The sequence below is a fragment of the Gopherus evgoodei genome, chromosome 2, assembly GCF_007399415.2.
Source record: "Gopherus evgoodei ecotype Sinaloan lineage chromosome 2, rGopEvg1_v1.p, whole genome shotgun sequence".
NCBI lineage: Eukaryota > Metazoa > Chordata > Testudines > Testudinidae > Gopherus > Gopherus evgoodei.
In genome coordinates, this window is record NC_044323.1 from 79,288,498 (window position 1) to 79,310,241 (window position 21,744).

At 40.4% G+C, this 21,744-nt stretch overlaps 1 protein-coding gene across 3 annotated transcripts in view; it reads left to right on the forward strand.

Annotated features, from left to right (window-relative positions):
- The window catches only part of NEK11 (NIMA related kinase 11), a 172,461-nt gene that overhangs the window by 66,251 nt on the left and 84,466 nt on the right, over positions 1 to 21,744 (forward strand). For 2 of the 3 annotated variants that reach the window (XM_030551096.1, XM_030551098.1), the window contains exons 6-8: positions 16,616 to 16,765; positions 16,846 to 16,924; positions 17,489 to 17,577. In XM_030551096.1, coding sequence (XP_030406956.1) covers positions 16,616 to 16,765; positions 16,846 to 16,924; positions 17,489 to 17,577 — 318 coding nt within the window. The remainder of the gene's footprint in view (positions 1 to 16,615; positions 16,766 to 16,845; positions 16,925 to 17,488; positions 17,578 to 21,744) is intronic. The other variant, XM_030551097.1, reaches the window with a different exon arrangement.

A 21,744-nucleotide genomic window follows, 5' to 3' on the forward strand; every position in this document is an offset into this window, starting at 1 on the left:
GAGGAGACATTTTAAGTAGAGGTCTTGTTCTTTGGCTGCCTGTTCATTCTCTGCACTTTCCTGACATCAAATTTGATGAGCTGCATGGCCACTACTGCATCCTTGAAGCAGCAGTATACTCCAGGACCTTAATGCAGCCATCTGGGAGAAGGAAAGAAAGGTCTGTTTAGCTGTGGAATCTCCTACGCTCACTTTCACATAGTTTCAGAGCAGTGGCATACAAGGGCACATAGAAGAGGTGAGCTCCATGTTCACCCTGTAAATCTTGCCCTTCACTCTGCCCTGTGCAACAAACTGATCCAGTTCTGCTGAGGGGGGAACCCCACATAGTAGCAGGATTTGCACCAACTTGAATGAAGGAAGATTCAGCACCCTTCAGTTCTACACTATTTCTAATAGCTATTTCTAATATACTTGCTCCTTTTAACAGTATTCTGTCCTTGTGATATTAATATTTTTCAGGATTCACTTCTTAAAATTAGCTGAAGTAATTTAAAATGAAAATATTCTAGTGGTAAACCAAGTTGGCACTCAACCCTTCTGGCATAAGAACTTCAATAATGGTTGGAGGAATGGGGCAGAAATGATTAGGAATGTAATTTTGTTGGAAACAGATTGGGTTTTCATTCAGGCACGTAGTAAACTCTTTCCAGAAATATCAGTAGCTGAATTTTGTTTTCCTGAGCAAGTTAATATCCCTGCTACATTTAAAGCCTGTGTCCTCAAATTCTTCTGTGTGATCTTGGCAGATTCTGACAGATGGTCTATAGAGTTCAGGTGTATTGGGCTCCACATGCATCCTGTCATGGGATTTTCATTTTAGTTTCACTTGTTCCTCTTTGTTTATGTTCCTGTCAGATTTTATTTTGTTACTTTTTTTTTAAATTATTCATCTGAAGATGGGACTGAAGATGCACAGAAAAGGTGCATAATTGAAACTACAGAGATTCTAAAAAGTAGCAACAGAATTTGTGGATTGTAGAGATTCCTAATACTTGACATATGAACCATTTTGTTTCTAACTGATTTGCATTTCTTGTTTCTTTTTATTGCACTATTTCATTTTAATATTATGGCAATGCAGTACAGTAGTTGAATTAAATGCAAGATTCACCAAAGCTCTTCCTAACCAGTTTCAAAAAGACATTCAGAGAAACAAGCAGGGCTATGAAAAATAATACATATTCTACAAGTTTGTGGGGGGAAGGGCTAGCTAGCATACAAGTGTTCAGTTCAATTAAACCACTCACCTGTGTTGTCTAAACTACACACACACACAGGCTGTTTTTGCTTGAAGTCCTATCCCTATGCTGGATCATGCAAAGTGCACTTGTGTACTAAGGGGGTGTGTTCTATTTCATGCGCATGTGTGTGCCTTTAAAACTAATAGCTATTTTATATGAGAATTAACAGAAAAATGTAGACATTTTGGATGTAATCAGGGCCTCACTGTCACTCTGTCAGGATGTCACACTTTATTACTTACATCAGACTTTCCTGTATAACTAACAATGTAGTGCAGGAGTCCAGAATCCATCTTTTTTTTTTTTTTTTTTTTGAGATCAGGTTTACTACATGTCCTAAAGAGCTCTCCTATGCTTTAGAGTAGTGGTTTTCAAACTTTTTAGGCAGCATACCCCTTTCCAAATAATGTAGTCTACTGCATACCCCCTTCTGAGATAGGGTCATAATATACTTATGGTTAGATTGCCAAGACTTACTAAATAAAATGTGTTGTGTGCCATTACAGAATTTTTCTCACATAGCCCAAGATGACAGCTCATGTACACCTAGGGTACATGGTCTTTAACTAGCTTTTAGGCAACTCTGGATGAGTAATAAGAATCTGCTGAAATGTAATTCAGGATGCAGAAAATCCCAGTTTGGTCTCTGACTGATTATCCACAGATAAATACACATAAAAATGAAAGAGTGCTTACTTCATTTTGCATGTTTTATCTTGTATATTAAAATACAGCAAGATGTATACTTGGGAAAAGTCTTCAGAATTTTTATTTTTTGCCAGAGTTGTAGGTTTGTGCAGCATTTCTGAAAGGCATAGATAGAGAACTCAAAGAGAATTGAGATTTTGATCAGTTTAAAGCATCTAAAGCTTATTTTTTCTCTCTGTTCCCTTCCTTGTTCCCAGTAAATTTTGAAAGAGAAGAACCTAAGGCTACATCTACGCTACAGGATAAATTCGAATTAGCTTAAACCGATTTTATAAAACAGATATTATAAAGTCGATTGTATGCGTCCACACTAGGCACATTAATTCGGTGGTGTGCGTCCGTGGTCGGAGGCTAGCGTTGATTTCTGGAGCAGTGCATTGTGGGTAGCTATTGTAAAATAATGAGGCCAATAACATCGACTTGCATCCACTAACCCTAATCAGATATAGTAATATCAATTTTAGTATTACTCCTCTCGTTTTGTAGGAGTACAGAAATCGATTTAAAGAGCCCTTTAAATCGATATAAAGAGCAGTGTAGTGTGGACGGGTGCAGCGTTAAATCGATTTAACGCTGTTAAAATCGGTTTAACAGCGTAGTGTAGACCAGGCCTAAGACTGACTGACTGTATTAGCACTGTCATTTCATTCATTTTGAGTTTTAAGTCCAAGCACACAATCTGGTGTCAAATACCCCAAAGTTGTGAGCATGCTGATTACTTTGCATTTCAAAAAAGTTTGGGTATAGTAGAGTAATTGCTTAATAACATCAATGCTTTTCATTATCTCTGATGTAGTCATCTAATTGTTCTTAATGATACCTATTTCCCTTCCTAAGAATAATGGGCCAAATCCTCAGCTCATGTAATCCATTGAAATCAATGCAGCTATACCAATTTACATGAGCTGAGGATCTGGGGAGGCTGCTTCATGTGCCCCTACCCCCATACCAACTTCTCAGATCTTTATCCTTCTACTGTACCCCACTCTGAAATCCTCTAGGCCACTCTAAGCTTTGGCTTCTTCTCTTGCCACCCTTCCCTGTCTCCACTCCCCCTCAGACTATAAAACCCAGGCCTCAAGCTCCTCTGCTCCCAGAAAAGCCCCCTGCAAATTAGGGTTGACACCTCTGAGGTACAAAAAAATGGAACATCAGGATGATCCTGAACCCATAAAACTGGACATCTGACAGTGTATACTGAGCACACTGACAGATTTCCTGGGAAAGCTGGTGTGTGCACTGAGCACCCTTACAGATTTCCCAGGACAGCTACCTCAAAAAAAAAAAAAAGATCCTGGGAGAACTTGGACAGGTGGCAACCCTACACTAATGTCACTTCAATATCTTAGTACCTATTGGCTTTCCCCACTTCTCCCTAGCTGTTTGTGCTCTTGTCCATCTCCCTCCCTCTGAGGTGTGCCGGGGTGAATGGGATCCTTCTTCCCTACCCCAAAACTCCTCAGAGGGAGGGCGATGAAAAGAGGGTAGAGAAATGTCCCATCAAGAAATGTCAGCTTGGAAGCTATGCTACATCATTAGGTGAGTGCGAGGACAGTATCTAAATTTCAAAAGATGTGGTCTGTCACAGAATTTTGAATTTAAGAAGATTTGCAGTTGCTTTCTACTGTAGAAATTGTAGAAGGATATAACTAGATTAATACAAATTCGGGCTAATTAAAATTTTTTTTATAATAAATAGTTACCAGTATACGTAAAAAGCCTATTTTACTCCTTAAGACTTAGTTTAATGTATGGGTTCAAGTCATACAACTTTTTAAAGGGCCTAATCCTGCAAACCTTTATCACACGACTAGTCCTTACTATCAAATGTAATCTCCTTGAAGTAAATAGGTCTACTCACCTGAGTAAGCATTTGTGGTATCTGGCTCTAAATAAATAGAAAACATAAAATCCACTTAACTAATAATAGTCTTCCAACGTTCCTTCTAGTTATTTGAATTTGCCTCACGTACATGAATGTTTTGGAAATTTTATATTGAAAGGAAGTTCATTAGTTAGCCTAAAATAAATGATCCTCTGGTAATTGACAATCCACCCATATTCTGGAAAATAGTGACAGTTCCTGAAAGCATATAAAATACAGTTCATTGCTTGGATTGTGTCCTTTTAGAGCTGCAAAGAGTTTGTTTTTAAATTTCCTAAAATAAATAAAAAATATTTTTCTTAAGTACTCTACTGAAGTACATGTGGTTTTCTTGTAACCCTTAGTCTTGAATTTACTGAATTCCCCTTACACAAATCCCAGCATGTTGGAGGATATCTGCTAAAAACTGTAGAGCAGAGGGTTTCAATTTTTGCCATTTGCGGACTCCTAAAAAAATTTGAGGAGAGGTGTGAACCCCTTTGGAAATCTTTGACATAGTCTGCGGACCTCCAAAGGTCAATGGACCAGAGGGTTGAAATCCACTGCTGTAGAGTATTGTGAGAAATTTGAAATGTTTTAAACATTGGGGCTCACTGGTCAACATAATGGCAGATGAAATGTAACTTTGCCAATATGCGTTATAGTGATCAATCAGCTACTCTGTGCTGCTTATAAAAGCTATTGAGTTCTGAACTTGCACGCCTGCCCCCCCAATGGAAATGACAGTGATTTTTGTGGCTAGCTCAATGAAAATGTCCACAGAATTAGTTAAACAAGGTGGTGGGTGTGATGGGTTGGGTCACAGAGACTCTTTGGGACTGTCACCTGATGTGCTGAGACTACCTCTGAGCCTGTTTTACCTGCCAGCTTGCGACTTCAGAACCCTGTCTCATTGAGCCAGACACGCTAGCCTGATGTAAACACAGATCTTGAGTCTGACCCATGGCCCGAAAGCTGCAGACTTAACTGAAAACAGCTTAGCAAATGTTCCTGTCTCTATCATCCAGACACCCAGCTCCCAATGGGATCCAAACCCCAAATAAATCCATTTTACTCTGTTGTCATAACCTTAGTCCCAGATTTGGACCTTAGCGTCCAAAATATGGGGGTTAGCATGAAAACCTCCAAGCTTAGCTACCAGCTTGGACCTGGTACTTGCTGCCACCACCCAAAAAATTAGTGTGTTTTGGGGCACTCTGGTCCCCCTGAAAAACCTTCCCTGGGGACCCCAAGACCCAAATCCCTTGAGTCTCACAACAAAGGGAAATAATCCTTTTTCCGTTCCCCCCTCCAGGTGCTCCTGGAGAGATACACAGACACAAGCTCTGTGAATCCAAACAGAGTGACTCCCCCTCTCCGTTCCCAGTCCTGGAAACAAAAGTACTTTCCTCTTCACCCAGATGGAATGCAAAATCAGGCTAGTAAATCCAACACACACAGATCTCCCCCCTGATTTCTTCCTCCCACCAATTCCCTGGTGAGTACAGACTCAATTTCCCTGAAGTAAAGAAAAACTCCAACAGGTCTTAAAAGAAAGAAAAATACATACAAATGGTCTCTCTGTATTAAGGTGACAAAATACAGGGTCAATTGCTTAAAAGAATATTGAATAAACAGCCTTATTCAAAAAGAATACAAATCAAAGCACTCCAGCACTTATATTCATGCAAATACCAAAGAAAAGAAACCATATAACTTACTATCTGATCTCTTTGTCCTTACACTTAGAAACAGAAGATTAAAAAGTAGAAACTACTTCTCCAAAGCTCAGAGAAAGCAGGCAGACAGAAAACAAAGACTCAGACACAAACTTCCCTCCACCCAAAGTTGAAAAAATCCGGTTTCCTGATTGGTCCTCTGGTCAGGTGCTTCAGGTGAAAGAGACATTAACCCTTAGCTATCTGTTTATGACATGCCCCCCAAATTGCAGACAGTGGGGAAGCGCACTGGCGGCGATTTCCTTCTAGAACTTTAAAATAAACAGATTACTACAACACATGCACCTTTACATATACTACTAAATATATAACTAACAGACTTTTGCATTTTAAGAACACTTTTTAACTACTGAATTCTGGGAAACTCTCATGGGAGAGTGCATCAGCAACTTTGTTAGAAGCTCCGGTGATGTGTTGAATTTCAAAATCAAAATCTTGGAGAGCTAAACTCCAACGAAGAAATTTCTTGTTGTTCCCCTTGGCAGTATGAAGCCACTTTAGTGCAGCATGGTCAGTTTGTAGTTGGAACCGCTGTCCCCAAACATATGGGCGTAGCTTTTCCAGGGCGTACACAATGGCATAGCATTCCTTTACACTGACTGACCAGTGACTTTCCCTCTCAGACAGTTTCTTGCTGAGAAACATGACAGGATGGAAGTTGTGATCTGTTGCTTCCTGCATGAGCACTGCTCCTATACCATGCTCAGATGCATCTGTGGTTACTAGGAATGGTTTGTCAAAATCCGGGGCCCTGAGCACAGGGTCAGACATGAGCGTTGCCTTAAGTTGGGTAAAGGCCTTTTGACACTCATCAGTCCACTTAACTGCATTTGGCTGGGTCTTTTTGGTCAGGTCGGTCAATGGGGCAGCGATTTGGCTGTAGTGTGGTACAAATCGCCTGTAGTATCCGGCCAAGCCTAAGAAGGATTGGACCTGTTTCTTTGACCTTGGGACAGGCCACTTTTGGATAGCATCCACCTTGGCCTGTAGGGGGTTTATGGTTCCTCGACCCACCTGGTGCCCCAGGTAAGTCACTCTGTTTTGGCCTATTTGACACTTTTTGGCCTTAACAGTTAGTCCGGCCTGCCTGATGCGCTCAAAGACCTTTTCCAGGTGTAGTAGGTGTTCGGGCCAGGAGTCTGAAAAAATGGCCACATCATCGAGGTAGGCAACTGCAAATTCTCCCAGTCCAGCTAGTAGACCATCTACCAGCCTCTGGAAGGTGGTGGGTGCATTTCGAAGGCCGAAAGGAAGGACATTGAATTCATACACCCCCGCATGGGTGACGAATGCTGACCTCTCCTTGGCAGGTTCATCTAGCGGTACTTGCCAGTACCCCTTGGTTAAGTGTATTGTAGAGATGAACTGGGCACGTCCCAACTTTTCCAATAGCTCATCGGTGCGTGGCATTGGATAGTTGTCCGGACGAGTTACCGCATTTAGCTTACGGTAGTCCACGCAAAAGCGTATTTCCCCATCTGGTTTGGGTACCAGAACCACTGGAGATGCCCATGCACTGGTAGATGAGCGGATTATACCCATCTGTAGCATGTTCTGGATCTCCTGTTCTATAGCAGCTTGGGCATGAGGAGACACCCGGTAGGGTGGGGTTCTGATTGGGTGAGCATTACCTGTATCAATGGAGTGGTATGCCCGTTCAGTCCGTCCTGGGGTGGCTGAGAACAATGGGGCGAAGCTAGTGCACAGCTCCTTGATTTGTTGCCGCTGCAGACATTCCAGGTTGGTTGAGAGGTTCACCTCTTCCACGCCACCGTCTTTTTTCCCGTCGTAGTAGACACCGTCAGGCCACTCAGCATCATCTCCCTGGACTGTAAACTGACAAACCTGTAAATCTCTGGAATAGAAAGGCTTGAGAGAATTAACATGGTACACTTTAGGCTTTAGTGAGGAATTGGGAAATGCTATGAGGTAGTTTACAGTTCCCAGGCGCTCTTGGACCATGAATGGCCCTTCCCATGATGCTTCCATCTTATGGGCCTGTTGCGCCTTCAAGACCATAACCTGGTTTCCTACCTTGAAGGAACGTTCTCTGGCATGTCTGTCATACAAGGCCTTTTGCTCTTCCTGAGCATTCTTTAGGTTCTCTCTAGCAAGGGCTAAAGAGTGTCGGAGGGTGCTTTGTAGGTTGCTTACAAAGTCCAGAATGTTAGTTCCTGGAGAAGGCGTAAACCCCTCCCATTGCTGCTTCACCAACTGTAATGGCCCCTTAACCTCGTGACCATACACAAGTTCAAATGGTGAAAACCCTAAACTGGGATGTGGTACAGCCCTGTAGGCAAACAGCAACTGCTGCAACACTAGGTTCCAATTAGTGGAGAATTCGTTGATGAATTTTCGTATCATGGCCCCCAAAGTTCCATTGAACCTTTCCACCAGGCCATTGGTTTGATGGTGGTACGGGGTGGCAACCAAGTGATTCACCCCATGAGTTTCCCACTGTTTTTCCATGGTCCCTGCCAGGAAATTAGACCCTGAATCTGTAAGGATGTCGGAGGGCCAACCTACCCTGGCAAAGATGTCTGTTAGGGCCAGGCACACAGTGTTAGCCCTGGTGTTGCCTAGAGCTACTGCTTCTGGCCATCGGGTAGCAAAGTCCACTAAAGTCAGTACGTACTGCTTTCCTCTGGGCGTCTTTTTTGGGAAAGGGCCCAGAATATCCACAGCTACTCGCTGAAATGGGACCTCAATTATGGGGAGTGGCTGGACAGGGGCCTTGACCTGGTCTTGGGGCTTACCCACTCTTTGGCATACCTCACAAGACCGGACATGCTTGGCAACATCCTTGCCCATCCCCTCCCAGTGGAAGGACTTCCCCAACCGGTCCTTGGTTCTGTTCACCCCAGCATGGCCACTGGGGTGATCATGGGCTAAGCTTAAGAGCTTCCCCCGGTACTTAGTTGGAACCACCAACTGTTTTTGCGGCTGCCATTCTTCCTGATGTCCACCAGAAAGAATTTCCTTGTATAAAAGTCCTTGGTCTATAACAAACCGGGATCGATTAGAAGAGCTGAGAGGCGGTGGGGTGCTCCGTGCCGCCGCCCATGCTTTCTGAAGGCTGTCATCTGCTTCCTGCTCAGTCTGGAACTGTTCCCTTGAGGCTGGGGTCACCAGTTCTTCCTCAGACTGTGGACTTGGGCTTGGTCCCTCTGGAAGCAATGTAGGTGATGGGGTTGTTTCCGTTGCTGGTGAACCGCTCTCCGCTGGTGCACCTGAGGGTATTTCAGGCTCTGGCTGAGCCTTTTGGGTATGGCTGTCTTTTGCTTCTGCCAGTTCTGGCTCGCTGGTGCCCTCTGGTGTTGAGTTTGAAGATGTGGTTGCACTTGCTGGTGCTGGTTGCTGTTCCAGTTTCGGGCCTGGGACTGGAGATGCTGTGGCTGTTTCAGTGGTAGGCCTGGAATCCGGGTACACTACCTCTGTCTGGGTCTCTGCTAACACAGACGGGGCCTCTGTGGACGGCTCAGGAACAGGAATGGGTCTGGAAGCTTGCCTGGTTTGGCTACGTGTAACCATTCCCACTCTCTTGGCCTGCCTCACCTGGTTGGCCAAGTCTTCCCCCAGTAGCATGGGGATAGGATAATTGTCATAGACTGCAAAAGTCCACATTCCTGACCAGCCTTTGTACTGGACAGGCAGTTGAGCTGTAGGCAAGTCTACAGCTTGTGACATGAAGGGGTAAATTGTAACTTTGGCCTTTGGGTTGATGAATTTGGGGTCTACGAAGGATTGGTGGATAGCTGACACTTGTGCCCCCGTGTCTCTCCACGCAGTAACCTTCTTTCCGCCCACTCTCAAATTTTCCCTTCGCTCCAAGGGTATTTGAGAGGCATCTGGGCCTGGGGATCTTTGGTGTGATGGTGGGGTAATGAATTGCACTCGCATGGTGTTCTTTGGACAGTTGGCCTTGATATGTCCCAGTTCATTACACTTAAAGCATCTTCCATCTGATGGGTCACTGGGCCGAGGTGAGTTACTGGAGACTGGTGAGGTGGAAGGGTAGGGTGTCTGTGGCTTTACTTGGGTGGTATGTGGGGTCTTTGGCTGTCCTCGGTTGTAGAGTTTATGGTCTGTGTGCCCCCTGGGGTAATCGTTCCCCTTGACAGTAGCTTTCTTGCTTTCTGCCAGTTCCATCCATTTGGCTCCATTCTCCCCCGCCTCAGCGAGATCTTTGGGTTTTCCATCTTGTATGTACCGTGTGATGTCTTCAGGAACACCATCCAAGAACTGCTCCATTTGTATGAGGAGGTGCAGTTCTTCCAAGGTTTGAACGTTGTTTCCTGTTATCCAGGCCTCATAGTTTTTTGCAATGTAGTAGGCGTGTTTGGGAAATGACACCTCTGGTTTCCACTTTTGGGTTCTGAAGCGCCGACGGGCATGATCTGGGGTTATCCCCATTCTGTATCTGGCCTTGGTTTGAAAAAGTTTATAGTCATTCGTTTGCTGCTTAGGCATTTCAGCTGCCACCTCTGCTAAAGGTCCACTGAGCTGTGACCTCAATTCTACCATGTACTGGTCTTCAGGGATGTTGTACCCAAGACAGGCTCTTTCAAAATTTTCCAAGAAGGCCTCGGTGTCATCACCTGCCTTGTAGGTGGGAAATTTCCTGTGCTGTGGAGCAATAATTGGCGCCGGGTTGTTAGGGTTGGCTGGCACATGCAGCCCAGCTTTGGCCAACTCCAGTTCATGTTTTCTGTTTTTCCTTCTCTTCATTCTCTTTTTGGTGTTTTTCCATTTCTTTTTGGTGTTTTTCCATGTCTCGGCGGTGGGCCGCCTCTTCTTCTGCTTGTTTCCTTCAGTAGGCCACCTCTTCTTCTTCTAGTTTTCTTTTGTGTGCTGCCTCTTTGATTTGTTCTTCTCTTTCTTTCATCTCCATTTCTTTTTGTTTTATTTCCAGTTGTCACCTGTGTTCAGCTTCTCTGACTTGTTCTTCGGCCTCAATTTTTGCCTTAGAAGTCATGGGTCCTGTTTTCTTGTGTTGGGGTGCCCTCCAGTGTTTCTCTTCTGAACTGCAGGCTCTGTTGCCTCCTGGAGTCTGCCTAGCAACAGTGCCTTTAGCTAATCTTCAATGTTAAGTAAACCTGAAAAACCACTTTATTTGCATGTATATAGTGCTGGTATGACTCTCAATGGGAGTGCTATTGTGTGACAAAAGACTCTTAATAGCACCTTAATGGTTTCTTGCTTAAGATGCAAGCTACAAACTGCCAGAGAGAGCAGAAAAAAAATTCTCTTTGGTTCCCTTTTAAAACCAACTGTTTCTCTCTGCTAAAAAGACCTTAGCAGAGAAAAGAAAAATATAATATTCCTACTGGCTTCTGGATTCTGTCTATATCCCAACCGCTGCTACTCATGTCATAACCTTAGTCCCAGATTTGGACCTTAGCGTCCAAAATATGGGGGTTAGCATGAAAACCTCCAAGCTTAGCTACCAGCTTGGACCTGGTACTTGCTGCCACCACCCAAAAAATTAGAGTGTTTTGGGGCACTCTGGTCCCCCTGAAAAACCTTCCCTGGGGACCCCAAGACCCAAATCCCTTGAGTCTCACAACAAAGGGAAATAATCCTTTTTCCGTTCCCCCCTCCAGGTGCTCCTGGAGAGATACACAGACACAAGCTCTGTGAATCCAAACAGAGTGACTCCCCCTCTCCGTTCCCAGTCCTGGAAACAAAAGTACTTTCCTCTTCACCCAGAGGGAATGCAAAATCAGGCTAGCAAATCCAACACACACAGATCTCCCCCCTGATTTCTTCCTCCCACCAATTCCCTGGTGAGTACAGACTCAATTTCCCTGAAGTAAAGAAAAACTCCAACAGGTCTTAAAAGAAAGCTTTATATAAAAAGAAAGAAAAATACATACAAATGGTCTCTCTGTATTAAGGTGACGAAATACAGGGTCAATTGCTTAAAAGAATATTGAATAAACAGCCTTATTCAAAAAGAATACAAATCAAAGCACTCCAGCACTTATATTCATGCAAATACCAAAGAAAAGAAACCATATAACTTACTATCTGATCTCTTTGTCCTTACACTTAGAAACAGAAGATTAAAAAGTAGAAACTACTTCTCCAAAGCTCAGAGAAAGCAGGCAGACAGAAAACAAAGACTCAGACACAAACTTCCCTCCACCCAAAGTTGAAAAAATCCGGTTTCCTGATTGGTCGTCTGGTCAGGTGCTTCAGGTGAAAGAGACATTAACCCTTAGCTATCTGTTTATGACATCTGTATAAAGCTTATACAGGGTAAACTCATAAATTGTCCGCCCTCTATAAAACTGATAGAGACAGATGCACAGCTGTTTGCTCCCTTGGGTATTAATTGCTTCCTCTGGGTTAATTAATAAGCAAAAGTGATTTTATTAAGTATAAAATGTAGGATTTAAGTGGTTCCAACTAATAACAGACAGAACAAAGTAAGTTACCAAGCGAAATAAAACAAAAAATGCAAGTCTAAGCCTAATACAGTTAAACTCAATACAGGTAAATCTCACCCTCAGAGATGTTCCAATAAGCTTCTTTCACAGACTAGACTCCTTTCTAGTCTGGGCCCAATCCTTTCCCTGGTACAGTCCTTGTTCCAGCTCAGGTGGCAGCAAGGGGATTTCTCAATACTACAGCCTCCTTTGTTCTATTTAACCCCCTTATATAGCTTTGGCACAAGGCAGGAATCTTTTGTCTCTCTTGGTCCCCACCCCTCTAAATGGAAAAGCACCGGGTTTTAAATGGATTCTAGTACCAGGCAACATGGTCACATGTCCTGTGAGACCCCAAGCCTCCATTCTTTCCGGCCTGACTTACAGGAACACAAGAAGGCTTACAAGTAAACAGAGCCATTTACAACCAATTGTCCTAGTTGATGGGAGCCATCAAGATTCCATACCACCATTAATGGCCCATACTTTGCATAATTACAATAGGACCTTAGTTATATTTCATATTTCTAGTTTCATATACAAGAATGATACATTTATACTAATAGGATGACCACTCTCAGTAGATTATAAGCTTTGTAATGATACCTTACAAGAGACCTTTTGCATGAAGCATATTCCAGTTTCATTATATTCATACTCATTAACATATTTTCATAAAATCGTATGGAGTGCAACATCATAGTGGATACATTTAAAAAGAGAGAAACTATTACAGAAAATATGCTACTGATACTATCAATCGCACATCCCCAAGTGGCATTTACTTTATCTAGTTTTGGTTACTTCTATAATGAAAACTCTGGACAATAATCTTTTTACTATCCTGAGGCACAAATCAGGATGATATAGGGCACTATCCCAACACATGAGAAGATGCAGACCCTGTCTTGAAGAGCTTACAATTGTTGGGTGCGAAGGTTACAATAATTTATACATATTTTTCTAGAAAAGAGACAACTATGTCAGGAAATTATTATTCTTCAGAATTTCTTGTGCTATCGAGATGATAGAGTGCTCCACAAAGTTACTGGAATTTTGATTTTCTGTGTTTTGAGTGTTTAATTGAAATGTCAATTTTGGCCTCGCTACCTTAAAAACAATGTAGCAGGGGTTGGAAAGATCCACAGAAGGAGCAACAACAAAGGGTTAAAAATACAATCCTTACATATGAAGACAAGACTGACAAAGCTTGGATTATTTATTCTGCAAAGCAGAAGGATCAGAGGGATGTTGACTGTGATTGTGACAGGTATACTGAAAACTGATCAGTCTCTCTCTTTCCTATGTGATCAAATAATATGAGCATAAGGGGCCATTCTATGAAATTAATGTGCATCACATTTACAAAAATGAAATGGTACTTTACACAACTAGCGAACCTATAAATTTCACTAACACAAAGTCATCAAACCAAATCTCTGGCTGGATAATTTTATAACCACTAATATTAGTAGCTATTCCAGTTAAGATTATAAAAGTAATCAAATTATATGCTTCAAGGCATAATCTGATTGCTTATGGTAACCAGGAATAGATTTCCCTTCCCCATGTGCAGTATTGCACAAATAGCTGAATGCATTAGGGTGTCTGTTTCATCTTACCCTGAAGCCTCAGGTGTGGGTAGGATACTGGACTAAATAGATAAATGCACTAACCTGATATAGCAAATCTTATGTTCCTGATGTCACCTTAAGCAATTTCAGATGCCAAAATCTGCAGTCTTCAAAACAGATTGTATCTGCAAAAGCCAGCTGCAACACATTGGCTATCAGACTGGGATTCTCCCTTCTTTTCCTTTCCACTGCCTGCTACCATTTCTGCTTAACAGTTTCAGATACCATGTGTATGTATACTTCTGTGTATGTGTGCGTGTGTACCTGTATTGAGAGAACATTTTCTCATGTAACAATTGTCATGTCTCCTAGTTTGACCTTCTAAAATACTAACAGCATAAATACTTCTTCACTGTATTAATAGCCATTGTTTGGGGGGTTATGGGAGCTCGTAGGTACCCAAAACTTTTGAAAATCAGGCATTTATTTAGGTGCTTAAATATGGAGTGAGCATAACTAGACTTTAAGCACCCAATACTACCAATTGTACTGAGGTCCAGTTTTAGAAAGCATCACTGAGAAACATGTACCTGATATTTTGCCTTTTTTTTTTTTGTCTGTATTATGCATACAGCATGGGCTTCACTTTCATCTCCAAAATGTAACAACGTGGTCTCATTTTTAATTGCAAGATGGACCAATATGCTTTCTTAAAGTTGTATTTAACTAATCAAAAGTGAATAACTGAAATTTGTCATATCTCCTGTAGTTATTTCCTTGGACTGTCATTGTATCTGATTGCATCAGTTCTTCCCACACATATAGTAAAGTGGTTTAAAGTCTTTAGAGGGAATGCTTGGTGGAATTGCAAAGTGGTGTTATTATCTAATATGTAAGTCTGTCACTATATCTCAGTGGGTCAGAGCTGAGAATGCCAGATTCAGGTCAAACTCCTGAAAAATAGAGCAGACTCACCCCAAAGTGGTGGTTATTCTATCATTAGATTATACCAAGCCAGTAACAAAAGTAAACTTCTATTTTACCACATTTGTTAACAAGAAGTCAAAAATGCAATCTCCTTAGGCATTCCAGCCTTTGTCTCACCACCCAGACACTGGAGTTTATGATGAGTGGTTAATGAAAACCAATTTCATCAAATATAGAGTCCTTCCAATGTCAAGAGATCAGCCGCTTAGCCAGGTCAATCTATAACTCAGATCTTACCCAATAATCACACTGCTGTCAATCCTTAAGTAACTAAAATCTAAACCATTATCAATAAAATAAAAGATGAAAAGAGTTTGAAATGGTTAATAGATCATATGCATACAATAATTGCAAAGTCCTTATATCAGGTCTGTAGCAGTGATGTTATAGACTGCTGGCTTGTAAAGTCTCTGCTAACTCCCAAAAGATTGGAAGGTCCTCGGTCCATAGTGCAATATGCTCCTTTTAGTTGTAATTCCACAGTCCAAAGAATCAGGGCAGGAAAGAGGCAAAATGGAGATATCGCAGAGGTCTTTTATACCCTTTGCCAGATGCCTGTAGATTTACTAACTCAAATACAGCTCACAGCCTCAGTTTGTGGAAAGTTACTGGCCTAAGATGGAATCCAAAGTCACATGAGCATATCATATGTCCTTATGCTTTGATGACTCTTAGAGGCAGCCATTGCCCATATCCGTGCTGAGGCATCCACAGGAAGACTTACTGGATGGGATGAATTTATTGTATGGCCCATTGTTAGAGTGAATTGTCCTTAATAGGCCATCAAGCTTGAATAGTCCATTCACAATGGCCTGGAGAGACTGGATATAAACTACCTTGTGGGTGTTACCCCAAGAACACACACATTTGAGATATATTTCAATGTTAGTCTGTATCAGCAAAAACAACAAGGAGTCCTTGTGACACCTTAGAGACTAACAAATTTATTTGGGCATAAGCTTTGATGGGCTAAAACCCACTTCATCAGATGCATGGAGATATAGATACATAGCCAATATTCATAACTTCAGATACAGTGATGATACATGAATTTAAACAGGATAATCTTATTTAGCAAAAAATAACTTTTCCATTGACACCTTACATGGCACACTTTGCACAAGACCTGTTGCAATGTACAACAGTGGCAACATGGATGACACAAATGGTTGTATTTCAGTCATCAAAAAGTCATATGAGTGTCATATGAGTATCAGAATATTTGTCCTAAATATATTCTCTCTGGAGATCTTTTGGCTCCATTAGGAACTTTGAAGGAGAGCCCTGCAATGGGTGGGAGATGGGGAAACCAAGGCACCCATTTAACATTCACTGTTCACATAGTATCCTCTTGATTTTGATAGGTTAAAATAGGAGCTGGGCCTGAGCTAGGATCTCACATTCTTTTCTCTCATGCTCCCTGTATAAAATTTTCAAGAGGATTCAGATTTGAATTTCTTAATATGAACCCACCACTTAGGGTTTGGTTCTGGTTTGAATCCAAAACTGGATGGGGTCTAATGTCTGAAAGAATGAGACTTGGATGTGTGCCTCGGTGACTGCAATCTCACTAGAATGCTCATTCCTGTGAGTTTTCAATCATTTGAAGCCATTTTAGGTACTTTTGAATCCAGACCTGAACTCTAGTCCTGGTTTGACCTCAAACCTAACCCCCCTAAAATAACCTAAAAGAATCTGTATCTGAACATCACCTCTCTGCCAGTCTCTAATTAAAACAACTAGTACTGACTGTAACAAACACAAAAGCTGATTTATATAATAATCTTTTAATGCAGTTTAACTTTCGTGCCTATGTCTGTGGCAATGAAATGATAATGGCTACAGGCTTTACAAATGCTAAGCAGTAGCAGATGATTCTATAGTCTGAATGAAGACTATTTCAGATGAAGAGAACAATATGGCATCGAAGTGTCCTATCATCAAGAGAAAAGGACACACACTTCAGCTCTTTACAGACACTGTTGTTATAGTTACTGTACTGTCTCTGGGTATGCCACTTCAAAATATTGTCTTTATTTCCTTACATCATTTTATTTTGTTCTTCTAGGTCACTGGGATGCATTTTGTATGAGATGTGCTGTCTGGATCATGCATTTACTGGACACAATTTTTTGTCTATTGTGCTAAAAATTGTGGAAGGCAACACACCTTGTCTTCCTGACAGATATCCAAGTAAACTGAACGCAGTCCTCCACAGGTTTGTTGTTCTCTGACTTATCATATATGTTCAATTATTTTCAAAATAATTGAGATAGCTTTCTTCCATTAACATTTCAGCATGCTGAACAAGAATCCTTCTCTGAGGCCATCTGCAGCAGAGATTCTAAAAATCCCCTACATTGATGAACAATTACAGGTATTTAAAGTGAAAAAGCAATAGACATACACTTAACATGCAAATATGCATGGTGCAGAAATGCACTAACGTAGAAGAGCATTTGATGAGAAGAAATGAGTCAGAGAGGAGTCCATGCAAGTTTGAGATAGACATTTTCTTTACAAATGATGGTGGGAAAACAAAGCTCTGGTCACCACATCCTCTAGAAAGGGGACTGGGTGAGTAAGTCTGCTCAGCATGAAATTTTATAAGCAATAAAGAGAGCATTCATTTATATATTTCAAACTTCTGAGATCATTGGGAGTGAGAAGGTATGAGGATTCTCTACTCTGTTCCATTTGGCCAGTGGCCAAGAGGTATCCAAATATTTAATGAAAAACAACACATTCTAGTAAACAACTTGCTTTTCTGTTATGTAGTCTTGCTAAGGAGTATATTATTTCTAGGCTTTATGGGAAGAGGGACAGAAAAGTTGTTAAAACATTTTATATTGGGACTGTACCAAATATTGGATCATAGATGAAGATGTTGGGTCACTGCATTACTATAATTTGTTGATTTTGCTGCTGTTGTATTTTTTAGCAGAATGTCAAATGCAAATTCACAAATATGGCTCTGAAAGACAAGACATTTAATTGTCAGAAAGAAACTGCTCGCATCATTAATGCTGTGTAAGTACTGCAGTGTTTTTATTAGTAAAAAGTACTACAAGGGAAAGAGTTGCTAAATGCATTCATGTTTTAAACATTTATTTAAATTAAGCTCATAAGACCAAATTTTTAAAAGGGATCTGTGCTAAAAAATGCGCACACTGATGTACACCTACACTTTTAAAGCGCTTTGAGATCTATGGTGAAAAGCACTGTATGAGAGCTAAGCATTCTTATTTCTATGTACAAACCCATAACAGCATGTACACATTGGTTAATTGTGCATGCATACAGGGTATTTTTACATGCAAATATAGTACCTGTTGTATGTGTAATTAAATTATTCCTGCCCACAAATACAAGTTAATGCACATTTTTTACATGTGGTCCTCAGATTTGTAACTTTTGAAAGAGTAGGTCATGATTTGAAGTATGTTATGATTCAGTTATGCATTGTGTAGTTTGTGACTACAGTAATATCAAAGCTTTTTTTCTACATGGTTTCAAACTGAAAACATAAACATTTAAACTAATATTCAGTATGCAGGCCTGTAATTATCATTGTAGTGGTCTCAACTATATTGAGAAATTAATAGTAATCATATGTATTGGATGTTACCTATCAGATAATTCTATGATATTAAAGATATTTAATTTAATAAGTATTAAACCACAATACTGCAATGATTAACACAAATTTCAGTGCTGATCATTTCATTCTGCCTTCTTACATTACCCCTGCAGTTTCAGTTAGATCTGGCATTCCACTTCACTTCTTGTCCCTAGATTTTGTGTCGCATTGCTTTCCACTATTAAACAGCTGATGTTTTCCTGCACAAAGGTGGCAGTAATTCACGGTTGGGTGAAGTGATGCACATTCCTTGTCTCTTACTTGCCTCCTAGTTTTTTGAGGCTTAATTAATTGTTTGTAAATTTCTTTGAGATCCTCAGATAACAGGCAATACAGATGGGCAAGTTATTATTATCCTTTGTAATCGTATCACAAGCAATATAATACAAATCAAACAAATAGATGGACATAAACATTCATTCATAAAATATTACAAGAAGCTCCCATTGCTTCATATTTATTACTTGATTTGTCATGGGACCTATGTAAGAGCAAATTCATAGCTCTTCAGAGGAGATATATATGTTTGGTAGTGGAGAGTTGTGCTCCCAAATGTAATTGGCACAACATGCAAGCAAGGTTTCAATGTCCAAAAAGTGTTTGAAATGTGTTAGCTGAAATACATACTGAAGCATAAAGTATTTGAAATATCAGGGATGCGATTTTCAATCCTGGCCTTCATTTTGTGGACACAATTTTTCACCTCCATTGAACTGCACACACCATTCTAAACTTAAATCGCACTTTTTCTTGCTTATTTATTTGGGGCCAGAAATTGTGGGTGCAGCTTATTGTGGGAGCAATATTACACCTGAAAATGGAAAATCAACCTCCAAATTTCAAAGTGTTTCCAGGATGGACTGATCACACCTGGAAACTACCATTGAAGGAATACAGTAAGCTCCAAAGGTGTTTCATTGGATCTGGTTTAAATATATTGAAACAGATGACCTTTCTAATTGACATTATATATGGACAGAATTGGCATATACATAGTGCGTTTATTCTGTGGCCAGTAACCCCTTATCCATTCAGCACTGATGGGTCTGTGATCTTCCTGAACACGTTCTAAATGTTAACAAGTTCTTTGCATGAATCTATAGAGAAATTCTTGATTTCTGTGACAAATACGAATTTACTTTTTGATAAACCTTTCTATAAACATCCATTCCTTTTCCATGTGTCCTTATGCAGTAGAGCTCTTAAAACGCTCATTTCTAGGGAAAGGTGCATACAGTTTTGAAGATTTTCTCCTTGCATTTATGTTTGTTCCATATGAAAAGTCAGTTTCTCTTGGCAGTGGTGATCTCTTTTTTCAGAGGCCCAGAGTTCCCATAAAATGCAGCACAGTGCAGATCATCTGTTTTTGGCAGAGCTTAAAAATTTACCCTTAAGCTTTTCAAGTTAAAGGCAACTGTTTTTTTGTTTTTAAATAATCCTTATTAAATATAAACCCTCCCAGAAATGTGCTATATTCTGAGTCAGTTGGGTTAAGTCTTCAGAATATGTATGAAAATGTCTGAATCTAATTACAATAATATATAAAGGTTTTAAATAAAATTCAGATGAGATCAATAAAAATCTGTATTGCGATTGTTAAGCAAAATGCCAAAGAGACAGATAAAGTGTTGGAAAGTCTGGAAAGTGCTGTCATTCAAAAAGTCAAAGGACAACCGTTTAAACTTGAAGGCAGTATAATCATAAATTGCTATAAGGTTGAAGCTGTATTTCAGTTTTGGAAGTCCCTACCAGGAGCTGCTCAATGTACATCCTTCTTAACTACTTTGTCATTCTGCATCTGTGTATTTTTTTCTTTCCATGAATTGTTTATATATCAAGCCCAGCTTAGCTTTATGTTTTCTAATAAAAGTCCATAATAGTTTACTGCAGTTCTACCCAAGTCATAAATTTTAAATATTTAAATGAACATAAAGCTCTACAAATTCACTTTCAACTTGGAAGAAAAATGGCTTTGTTATCCCGGAGGTTTTTGTGTTATGAATCCCAGCTCTGTTATAATGCATAAGAAATATGTCTAAATTATTCATTCTTGAAGGATTTGTTCCAAATTGCTTAATAACTGAAATCTTCTTGTCTTTGTCTTCAGTGTCATGTTTCCCAATACCACTGAGATCCTTCTAATATTTTTTTCCATAGATAACATTTGAGAAATATGGTAAAAATACTTCTACCTGCATTGTAAACATTCTGAAGTTCCCCATGGCCTATTATCTTGGGAAACAATGTGATTTATTGGGACATAAAATTAAGCTCTTAGATGATCAAAGTAGATGAAGACTTAGAAGCTAAATCTTGAATCTTGAGAGTAAGAGTAACAATTTGAAATGAATATTGCGCACCATAAATTCCAATACTCTAAACTTTTGGTTCACATGGGAAGTCATAATGTATGACTACAGTTGCATTCTTATAATCACTGTAGGCTGTAAAATCTGCGATCTGTATAGTTTTTTCAAGTATAGCTCATGTATTGATCTCTTGTGTTTATGGATACAGTTGAGATCTGGAATAGGTGAGTTAGTAATTCAGACTTAGCTTTCAGGGGAGATCTATGAAAACCATTTGAGCCATGAAAAAACCACTACTATTCTGTGGGATCAGGAAGTGAATAACAGCAGACAGCATTTACAAGGAAGCAAATGACTATTATAAAATCTCATTAAAGGAGCATTAACATTTTCTTCTTTTATACTGGTTTAAAATTGATTTTTAAAAATTCTGGTTGGTATTGTTATCAGTTGCTTTAATTTTAAACTGAAAGGCAGAATTTCTGCTTGTGATATCTTGAATGAGACAAGAGACTATAACTTTTGTAGGTGTGCTTCCATATTTATTATTGTATTAATAAAGTTGTCCTGGTATAATTCCCCACTCTGAACCTTAGCGTCCAAAAGATGGGGTACCAGCATGAATTCCTCTAAGCTCAATTACCAGCTTAGTACTTGTAGCGCTGCCACCAACCAGGAATTCCAGTGCCTGGTACACTCTGGTCCCCCCAAAACCTTGCCCGGGGACCCCCAAGACCCAGACCCTCTGGATCTTAACACAAGGAAGTAAACGCTTTCCCTCACCGTTGCCTCTCCCAGGCTTCCCCTCCCTGGGTTACCCTGGAAGATCACTGTGATTCAAACTCCTTGAATCTTGAAACAGAGAGGAAAATCCACCTTCCCCCCTCCTTCTCTCTCCCCCTCCCAGACTCGCCCTGAGAGAGAAAGTAATCCTAACACACAGAGAAAATTAACCTCTCTCTCCGCCTTCCTTCCTTTCTCCCCACCAATTCCCTGGTGGCTCCAGACACAGTCCCCTGGGTTCTCGCCAGAATAAAAAAAACAATCAGGTTCTTAAACAAGAAAAGCTTTTAATTAAAGAGGGAAAAACAGTAAAAATTATTTTTGTAAATTTAAGATGGAATATGTTACAGGGTCTTTCAGCTATAGACACTGGGAATACCCTCCCAGCCTAAGTATACAAGTACAAATTAAAATCCTTTCAGCAAAATACAAATTTGAACTCCTCCCAGCCAAATACACATTTGC